At 39.4% G+C, this 10,135-nt stretch overlaps 1 protein-coding gene and 1 pseudogene across 3 annotated transcripts in view; one reads left to right on the top strand and one right to left on the bottom strand.

The window, feature by feature from the left end:
* Positions 1-22: 22 nt before the first annotated feature.
* On the bottom strand, positions 23-141 carry LOC111745189 (annotated as a pseudogene).
* Positions 142-1,505: 1,364 nt separating this feature from the next.
* The window catches only part of IFT52 (intraflagellar transport 52), a 27,670-nt gene continuing 19,040 nt past the window's right edge, over positions 1,506-10,135 (top strand). Inside the window, exons 1-6 of one of the 3 annotated variants that reach the window (XM_011369376.2) lie at positions 1,506-1,711; positions 4,017-4,141; positions 4,786-4,873; positions 6,764-6,893; positions 7,139-7,214; positions 8,295-8,366. In XM_011369376.2, coding sequence (XP_011367678.1) covers positions 1,691-1,711; positions 4,017-4,141; positions 4,786-4,873; positions 6,764-6,893; positions 7,139-7,214; positions 8,295-8,366 — 512 coding nt within the window. In that variant the 5' untranslated portion in view covers positions 1,506-1,690. Of the gene's footprint in view, positions 1,712-4,016; positions 4,142-4,785; positions 4,874-6,744; positions 6,894-7,138; positions 7,215-8,294; positions 8,367-10,135 lie in introns of those variants that run through there. The other 2 variants (XM_023536066.1, XM_023536067.1) reach the window with 2 other exon arrangements.

The raw sequence follows: 10,135 nt of genomic DNA, 5'->3' as shown, positions 1-10,135 counted from the left end.
ATCCCTTATTTTTTATTTTTTACGCCTACAGCACCTGGTCTTCCTAGGTGGTCTCCCATCCAAGTACTAACCAGGCCCGATCCTGCTTAGCTTCCGAGATCAGACACGATTGGGCATGTTCAGGGTGGCATGGCCATAGATACATTGTGTTTTATGTCCATTATTTACAGTCCTCATAAGTCGCACTTAGAAATTATTAACCTTGCTTTACAGGTAAGAAACATTCGCTCAGAAAGATTAAGTGACTTGCCTAGGGTCACTGGCTGGTATAAGGCACAGGAATCACACTTGGCAGCTGATTCTAAGACGCTTGCTCTTTCTACAACCTCCAACAGTGGAAGGCACTCTTTTGGTCATCTTAGCAAATGCTGACTGTACATCAGGCAGGATTCCCAAGACCTGTTCCAACACTCAAACGGCACTGCCTACTTTCCCTACAGTAGAAATACATCACTTCCATTTTTATCCCTAACTGAAGATCGTGTTCACCCAATTTTGCACCCAAATACAGCATCCTCAAGAAAAGAATTCTCAATCGCCCTCTATCACTTTTTAACTTTGCAATGACCGTAGTTGTGAAAAGACAAAAAGAGTAATGTGTTTCAAGATCCCCAAACTCCTACCACTCTGTACATGTTGAAGATTCTAACAAACACAAATGCAAATCGCAACGGTCGGAATTCTGTTCTCATCGAGTTGAGCCAGCGAGGCGGTGACATTGCACAGAAGTCCACATGTTCTCAAGGCAGGCATGGAGTGCTTCCCTGGGGAGAAGGGAGGCCTGCTCATTGTTACCGACGTCTGGTTTCTCATTTTCATGGCGATGGCTCTTTCGCATAAGCCGTTCCTTGCCTTAATGAATATCGCTCTTCTTTTACCGGGGGCGCCTTTCTGCTCAACACCGGCCCCTCACAGTTCCCTTATCACAATTAATATTTTTGCTTTTTTGTAGGCTCTGGCCAGGTTGAACTCCCCGCCTGGTGACCCCTAGAGAGCGAGTTCACCGCCATATCCTGAACCTGGCACTATGGCGCAAGAACTATCTCATGTTACGCTTCTCACCACTAAATCTGTCCACCCTCTTCCACGAGGTCTTCCCTGGCCTTCCCCAGAGCCGAAACCCTTTTACACCACGTAACAAACTTCTAACCTGGCTTTCCCGGCAGTGCCACCCAGCCTCAGAGACTCAGCAGCAAAGCTGCAAAGCTCCGCCCTCCGCCCGCTAGCGGCCCGACCTCTCTGCGCCTGCGCTTTCGGGATCGCGACTGGGGCGTTATTTACTACCCCCCCACCCCGCCGGAAGCCTTCACTATTCTCCTTCCTCCGGGTCGAACTAAATTTGGGCCCTTAGGACCTATCATTTTTATCAGTCTTTAGTAAGACTTGAAACTAAAGGAAAAAATGAAATCGGTTTATCTTTGGCCCAAAGTTAATCCACGTTACGTTTGGATTTACCCCTCGTCCAAAACAATGGTCCAGTTCTATATTAGCCCCGCCCACTGCCCTCCCCCTTTCCCCTTCGCCACAGATGCTTTGGGAGAACTGGAGTTTTCGGTTCTGTGGTCAATACGTTGCTCCGGCGGGAAATACACGCCCGGGTCTACGCCTTCCCTGCGCGCCGCTCGGCCTCCGCCGTTGCTAAGCGGCCTTGGATACCTGGTCGCGGGATGCTGGGTGGTGTCAGGTGAAGATGGTGGTCATTGGGCCTCAGGTAAGAAGAGCTCCGAGTCTGATGGGCCAGCTGGGGCGTTGGGGAGGCCTGGGGGCCGGCGAGGGCCTCGCCGGACTGCCCTCGGGGCCTCTGGGCCAGTCTTATCGAAAATCGAGGTCCTTTGGTGAAACTGGGAGCGCGGATATAGGCCTGAATCCCGTTCCTTGAGTTCGATTTTCCATCGCCTCCAGCCACACCGATTTTCAGTCGCCCTGCTGAATATGAAAGAGCCTTGGAACAGGACTCGTAATAATTTAGTCTCATCGCTTTTCCCCGGGAATCCTGCTCTTAGGAATCTATCCTATGGTAAAAAATAATTTAGTGGCAAAAACAAAAATTCCAGTAGTAGCTGTGATGGCAAAACACTGAAAAGATGCCGTGAAGGCGGTGGTTCAGTTCATTATGGCGTAAGATCATGCAACCACTAACCTAATCATGAAGACATTTCTTTCAGAAAACTGGAAAAAGCAGAATACAGTATTGTATATACACATTGAAAATGAGCATGTGCGTGGATGGGATGGAACATGGTGTGGGATCATGTAGTATTTTTTTTTTTTTTTTTTTCTCTTTACAATATACTTGAAAGTTTGTCCTCATCTTTAAGGTAAATCTGAAAATTTAGGGTAATAAGGGGGATTAGGTCTCCTGTACCACCAGATATTATAACATATTATAAAGCTACAGTAATTAAAATAGTAGAGCTGAGCAGCAGCTTACAGGCAGATAAAATATATGGAATTAGGAATAAGATGCAAATACTGATAGAGATTTTTTTATATAGTCAAGGCGATATTGTGTTTATTATTTTGCAGTGATTTGATAATTTTTTTTATTCAAAGTGGTGTTTACATATTATTTTGCAGTGATTTGATATATGTTTTTTATTCAAGGTGGTGTTTTAAATCAGCATTGAAAGGTTGCATTGGTATCAGGTAGCTTTCTAGTAATTAAAAATATATAACAAAATTTATTTGAGGACCAAAATAAATTCCAAAAGGATCAAAATTTAAATCTTAAAAAATGACGTCCTAAAAGTATTGGAAGCATTGTTGAATGTATTCATAATCTTAGCATGGCAGAAACTCTTCTAAATATGTCGTATAATCCAAAAGCTAGAAAAGAAAAAGATTAATGCTTTTAACTCTATAAAATGTAAAACTTTCTGTATTGGGGTAAGGTAAACTGGGAATGCAAATACGGCCTGAATCTCGAACCTTGGACTGAGTTTGAGTTCCCATCGCCTCTGGAATTTTGGTGGCCTGTAAATTCCACCATACTAAACCAAAAAAGCTCGTATAAGCTAAGTCTAAAGACAGATTTGTGAAAGTATTTGTTTAATGGTCAGTTAGAAAAATATTAAACCCAATAGAAAAATGAGCAGAATACATGAACAAAGTAAGAAATGTAAGTGGCCAATATAAAAAGTGAAAGATGACCATCTCACTAATTTCAAAATGAAAATTAAAACAATAATGAGAGGTTTTTAGGGGCTTATCTTATTAGAAAAGATGAAAAATACTGATAATAGGGTTGTATGGAAATAGAAGTGTATCGTATTAGGGGAAGTAAAAATTAGTACAATTTTTTGAAAATTGTAGGCAGTTTGAAAATAATTTACCTAGCCATTCTTCAACAGGTAGGAGTTTATTCTATAAATATGGAAAGTGTACAGAAATATGTTCAAGGACGATTTATGTTTGTAGCACTGTTTTACTAGTGAAAATTTTGGCAAGAAAACCGTGTCAGTCTTTCTGTAACTAGTTAAATAAATTATGGTACATCCATTAAATGGAATGCTATGTAGCAGTTTAAAAAAATTGGTTGGTCTGTATGTACTAACATAGAAAGATGTGAAAGATACAAGGTTAGGTGAAAAAGGTGTTGTAAAATAGCACAGATAATAAGATCCTATTTTATAAATAAAACTATAAGATAATGTATGTATAAAAAGAATCCAGAAGACTATATATACCCCACAGTTAACAGTAGTTAGCAGTGAGGAATTAGGTTGGAAACATGGCCTCCCACAGGGATTGGGTGATGGGAGTAGGCTGGTGAGAAGGCCAGGGCAAGAAACAGAAAGTCAAAGCCAGGTTTTGGCTTTAGGTTTCTGCAGCTATGATTATGCATTTTACTTTCCACCTTTCAGAATTGTAGGCATTTTATAGGTAGGTTGCAACTCTGTACTCTTTCTCAATAAATCAGAGATAGACTATTTGCTCCTTTGGGGATTTTTTTATTTTTTATTTTTTTTGGATTATTTCCCTTTTTGTAATCCCTTCTTTTTTTTTTTTTTTCATAGGTAACTATGGAGAAGGAGCTTCGGAGCACCATCCTTTTTAATACATACAAAAAGGAAGTATTTACTACCAACAATGGCTATAAATCCATGCAGAAGAGACTTCGGAGCAATTGGAAGATTCAGAGGTGAGCTTGTGTATTGTTTTCCCTTCTAAGTGATAATAAGCCTTCTGATAAAACTGAAAATCTTTATTTTCTTATGTAAGACAGATTGTACAGGTGGGAGGAGCTCAATTTAAAAGTCATTCAGAAGTAAATAAATTATTATTAAAGCATCTCTTTTGAAAACTGGAAATTTGCATATTATTAAACTATTCCCCAAATCACAAGTGAAAAATTATTCTAATTATACATATTCAACTTTTTAAGATGTTAGTGGCTTTCTCCGTGTTGTAACGTAGGTCAGTACTTCAGTTTAGAGAAAGGAAAACTGAGACTCGGTTTGTGTGTGTGTGTGTGTGTGTATGTAGTTTTTCTTAATGGATAAGGATGTGTAATCATTATAATCAAATGGTAGAGCTGATTGAATTAGTAGTTGGAGGACTATATTCTAGCATAATTTAATAGGAAATATTTAAACAGAGATCAATGACTGGTGCAAGCCTATTAAGGGTAGTCTTACTTTGAGAGAGAGTCTGGACTGGGTTCCTCTAAATCCCTTATCTCTGGGCCTCTGTGGCCTCTGATTCCATACAGTCTGGAAACTAAAATAACTCATAAATTGGTTTAAATTATGGATCTAACACTTGCTTTTAAAATTGTACTTGTAGCTTAAAAGATGAAATCACATCTGAGAAGTTAATTGGGGTGAAACTGTGGATTACAGCTGGGCCGAGGGAAAAATTTACTGCAGCTGAGGTAAGAAATATCCGTAAAGAAGAAATATAATGAGATGGTTAGGATTTCATGGGCTCTGAAATCCTGGATTTAAATTTCTTTACTACTTGCTATGTTGCCTTATGGGAATCACTTCATCTCTGTCTTCATCATTGACTTGTTATGATGATTAAATGAGATAATGCACGTAAAGTGCCGACAAGTGCAGGCTAATTAAAGATTAGCCATATTTCTTTGCCATATTTTTGCTTTGGAATAAAGGGAAATTCCGTTTAAAATTAAGCTGTTTTTAAATTTTCTTTCACTGACTAGACAAAGAATGATACATGTAAAACCAGGAACACAAATAACAAGTGTTGGCGTAGATGTAGAGAAATTGGTACCCTTGTGCACTGTTGGTGAAAATGTAAAATGGTGCAGCCACTATGGCAAACAGTTTGGTGGTGCCTCAGAATTAAAAATAGAATCTTCATATGATCCGGCAATATATATCCAGAAGAATTGAAAGCAGGATCTTGAAGAGATATTTGTACACCCATGTTTATAGCAGTGTTATAGCAATAGCCAAAAGATGGAAGGAAGCAGCCCAGGTGTCTGCCAGCACAGACACCAGATGTGGTGTATTCATGCAGGGAGTTAACTATTTAGCCTTACAAAGGAGGGCAATGCTGACATGTGCTACAGTGTAGATGAATATTGAGGATATTACATTCATTGAATTAGCCAACCACAAAAAGACACACTGTATGATTCTGTTTATGTGAATACCTTGAGTAGTCAAATTCATGGAGAAAATAATCTGAACAGTAGTTGCCAGGGGCTAGGGGGAGAAGGGAAATGCAGAGTTGTTGTTTAATGGATATAGAGCTTTGGTTTTGCAAGATGAAAAAGAGTTCTGTGGATTGGTTGCACGACATTGTGAAGATAGGTAATACTACTGAACTGTACACTTAAAAATATTTAAGATGATAAACTTTTTTGGTATTATCACAATTTAAAACACAAAAAACTCAGAACACTGTAAGAGCCTTTCCCACAGATACTTGGAAGTGCCTTGGTGCTCAGGGAGAGGTGTGGGGAGAAGGGAGGTCAAGGCAGGGCAGGCCAGTGTGGTCCTTAGACTGAGGCCATCCAAGGTCTCCTGCTCTGACTTTGGGGGAGCCACGAGGAGGACATACACAGGGGAGCACGTCTATTGTCCTTTTTTTCTCAGCCTGGTTGCAAGACCACCTCCCCAGGGAAGGGCTTGAAGAGAGATGTGACTGTTTGATCAGGTTAATGGAGAGAAAGTAAGAATTAGCTTCGGGTATGTGACAGTGACCGCCTATGTACCCTACCCAGTGAGACCCTGAGGGAGATGCTTACACAGCAGGCAGTGGCCTTCAGAGGAACACTTTATTACTTGTTGGGCTTTGGACTAACACTCCAGTATAGTTTCTCTCCACTTCCCTTTTCCACCTAAGGAAGACAGAGAGAGGTAACCAGATCTCAGGAAAGTCAGAGCATCCAGAAGAGGGTCAGAGACCAGCACTTGGTGACATTCGACATTATCTGGAGACATTTTTGTTTGTCAGGAGAGAGTAGGTGCAGTGGACGTGTAGTAAGTAGAAACCAGGGATGTTATTGGATGGAGTAGACCTGTGAGCTTCCTTTAGCCAAGTTTTCCACTTTTGGTTTGCTGTACAGATAGTCAACTTGGAAAATGTTCATTCATTTTGAATATTTTGGAGCTTTATGTTTAAACACAAGCTTGGAAATCCTACATAGAGTAGATTTTACATTATCTCATACATATTTATATTTAAATGCCTTATTGATTTGAAGTGTTTTTTTAGCTAGTTAAGGTCTTATTCATAGTATTTTGGACAAAAGTCTTTCGGGTGTATTTACAGGTGTTTTTCCTTTGCGTAGTTTGAAGTCCTGAAGAAATACCTCGACGGCGGTGGAGATATCCTTGTGATGCTAGGAGAGGGTGGGGAATCCAGATTTGACACCAATATTAATTTTCTCCTAGAAGAATATGGAATCATGGTTAATAATGGTAATTATTATTATTTTCATTTGGGCCTAATAGTACAATGGAAAAAGCCCTGGGCTGGGAGGGTAAATGGGCCAGCATTCGGGCCTCACCAGCAATCTGAACCTTCTGGGCCTACGCTTCTTCCATTTATAAAATGTGAGGGATTGGAACAGAGTTCCAGGTTCCTTTAAGGTCAAAGTTTTATGCATCCATAACATCAAACTTATTTCTAATCTAAAATGCGCCTTCCTCTTTTCCCTTTAAAGATGCAGTGGTTAGAAATGTATATTATAAGTATTTCCATCCTAAAGAAGCTCTGGTTTCCAATGGAGTCTTAAACAGGTGAGCATGTTGAAAGCAGAAATGTCTTTACAGATGGCACTCCTCTGTCCTGTGTGACTCTTCTCTCATTTCTTCTCATACACTCTTTTTATTGGCCATTCTTCCTGTGTACTTTCCTTTTGTCTTATTTTATTATGTTATAATTTATTATATTACTTCTCATCCATCACGTCATATTCCTCTTTTGACACTTTACTTCACATTCACCTTTTTGTCCGAATACATTCAATTGTAAGCAACAGAAAACTCTATTCAAATGAGATTAAACTATAAAGAGATGTTATTGATTCATGTAATTGAAAAACCCAGAAATAAGACAGGTTTTGGACATAGATTGACTGAAAATTCATGATGTCATTAGAGTCCCAATTCTGTTCCTCCGTAGTTCTCTTGGCCCTGCTCTCCTGTGTGTGGGGGCTGAATATAATTTTAATAGTTCCCAAACTTACAGCCACATGCCACACCGTCTAGGGCAAGAGAGCATGCCTCGGTCCTAGCAGGAGCAGTCCTGAGATATGCTCTGTTTGAGCTAGCTCAGGCCACTGGTCCATTCTGAACCGGTCACTGTAGAGGAGGGCGGAGACTGTCCAGATGGCATAGCTAGGTCATGTTCTCCACTCCTGCGGCTTGGGATAAAGTCAGTTTTTTTTAATCCACCGGATCCTAAAACCTAAATTGGTGACTTCAGGGAAGTGGGAAATGAGTGAATGGGGGGACAATATCAGGTACCCTCTGAGCTTTTCCCTATATTCATAATGTTCATTCCACACTTGAACTTGCTCTGTGCCAGGCACTCTGCTGGGTCTGATGATACAGAGTCTAGAATATGGGAATAGAATGTAGGTCTAGTATATGAGCCATTCCCTCAGGACTCAAGAAAGGGGAACTGATCCTTATATTTTAATGTTAACATGTACAGGCTTCCCAAAAGAGGTATAGGTGTGTGGGTGCAGCTTTATTTCATTTCGAAGGATTATATCTTGAACAAGACTACAAATTCCTTGTGTCTGATACTTACTGTTAGTGAATGGAGTGTGAAATGCCTATATTCTGTTTACTAATTTTAATTTTTTCTTCAAGAGAAATTAGTCGAGCTGCAGGGAAGGCCGTGCCTGGAATCATTGATGAGGAGAGCAGTGGAAACAATGCCCAGTAAGTATGTTTTCTGAGGCCTTTGTTGTTCTGAAGAGTTTTTGTTTTCAAAGTGAAGAACTTTTGCTTGCAAAAGTAATTCTCACCAAAAAGCCAATCTGAACAGTTTAAAAGGAAGAAAATAGAAGCCTTGCTCTGTAAATCTATGCCGAAGTTAACAGGGTATTTAGATTTCTAGATCTCTTTTCTTATATAAAAGTATAGATAGATACCTTATCCTTTAAATGACTGGATAAAATTAGATGTATCCGAATTTGTCTAACCCGTCTCCTGTTATAGAACATCGAGGTAGTTTATAATAATTTGCTTTAATAATACCACTTACCATTTATTAAGCACTTACTATGTGACAGGCAGATATTACCTCATTTAATCCTCTCAACAATCCTATAAGGTTATAGGCAAGATAACAGAGAGGTTAATTACCCAAGCTCACTTGACTAATGTCAAAACTTACTTCAAACCGACGCAGTCTGCTGCAGGACCTGTGCTCTTAACTTCTCCATATTGTAACTATAAACAGTTTAATACTTTTCATTATAAACAAGAAAGCACAAAGGGAACATCTTTGTATGTACAATTTTTGTCCACTTGTGCCAATATTTTAGTTAGATTTTTAGCATTGGAATTTCTGGGTCAGGTCTTCCAATTGATGCTTTGCCAAATGTGATATATTGCCCGATTGTCCTCCAGGCAGTTTGTAGCACTCAGGCCCCATGAACACACCCCTTTTTCTTCTCCTGTCAGCATGGAGCATTCTAGTGAAAACGATACCTGTTTATGTTAACTTGCATTGCTTGGATTATTAGTGAGTCAGTTAGCTAATTGTATTTCTTCTGTGAATTTCCTGTTTACTATTTTTTGCCCATTTTTTTATTGATGGTCTGTCTTTTCTTATTCATTTATAAGACCCCTATGCATTGCAAATATTTTTCCCAGTTTACCTTTTTTACTTTGGGGTATTTGGCCCCATAGAAGGTGAATGTTTTTATATAGTTAAAGCTTTTTACAAAGCTCTAGTAATTAATGTAATTAAAACAAATTAGACCCAAAATATATATGGAATCTGGAAGTTATTAGTTTATATTAAGAGTGACATTTCAAATTATTGGGGAATGGATGGCATCATTTTGGCTAACCATTTGGAAAAAATATATCCATTTTCACACCACACCCCAAAATATATTTCAGATGGATTAAAATTTTAAATATTAAAAACCATAAAAGTATTAAAAGAAAATGTAGTAAATATTTCATAATCTTAGAATAGGGAAGAGCTTTCTTCGTATGAATCCAAGGGGAAACATGTAGAGCAACATAGATCAGAGTTAATATTTTGACATTCAAGAATCACAGTCTAAGTCTTGAGTTTTGTACTAGCTCATCCAGTTGGTGGAGTAAAAGAACTATGGACTTGGACTTAGAAGGAGTTAGAAGTTCCTGATTGCAAGTCCTACTTACAGGGTGGCCCAGGGTATAAAACTCTTAGTTTCTGTTTCCATATCTGTGTAATGGGGACAAAGTTGTTGGGACACTCCAATGAGGTGATACTTGTGAAAGTGCTTTGTGAGGTATGAGGCATAGTACCTTACCTGCTGTTGCATTATTACTTCCTCTGTAATTGTGGTGAAGGGCAAGTGGCTGGTTATTTGTTTCCTGGGTCATCCGGAAGCAGCACAGCTTCCTGGCAGGCCGTGAGATTCAGATAACCAGTCCTGCTTTTGTGCTTTGAAATACGTTGGCCTATGGGAGTCTCAGGTTCTCATTTG

The sequence above is a fragment of the Pteropus vampyrus genome, unplaced genomic scaffold, assembly GCF_000151845.1.
Source record: "Pteropus vampyrus isolate Shadow unplaced genomic scaffold, Pvam_2.0 Scaffold147, whole genome shotgun sequence".
Taxonomy (NCBI): Eukaryota; Metazoa; Chordata; class Mammalia; order Chiroptera; family Pteropodidae; genus Pteropus; species Pteropus vampyrus.
The sequence above is the reverse complement of the archived record's forward strand: the minus strand, read 5'-3'. Positions and strand labels throughout refer to the sequence as shown.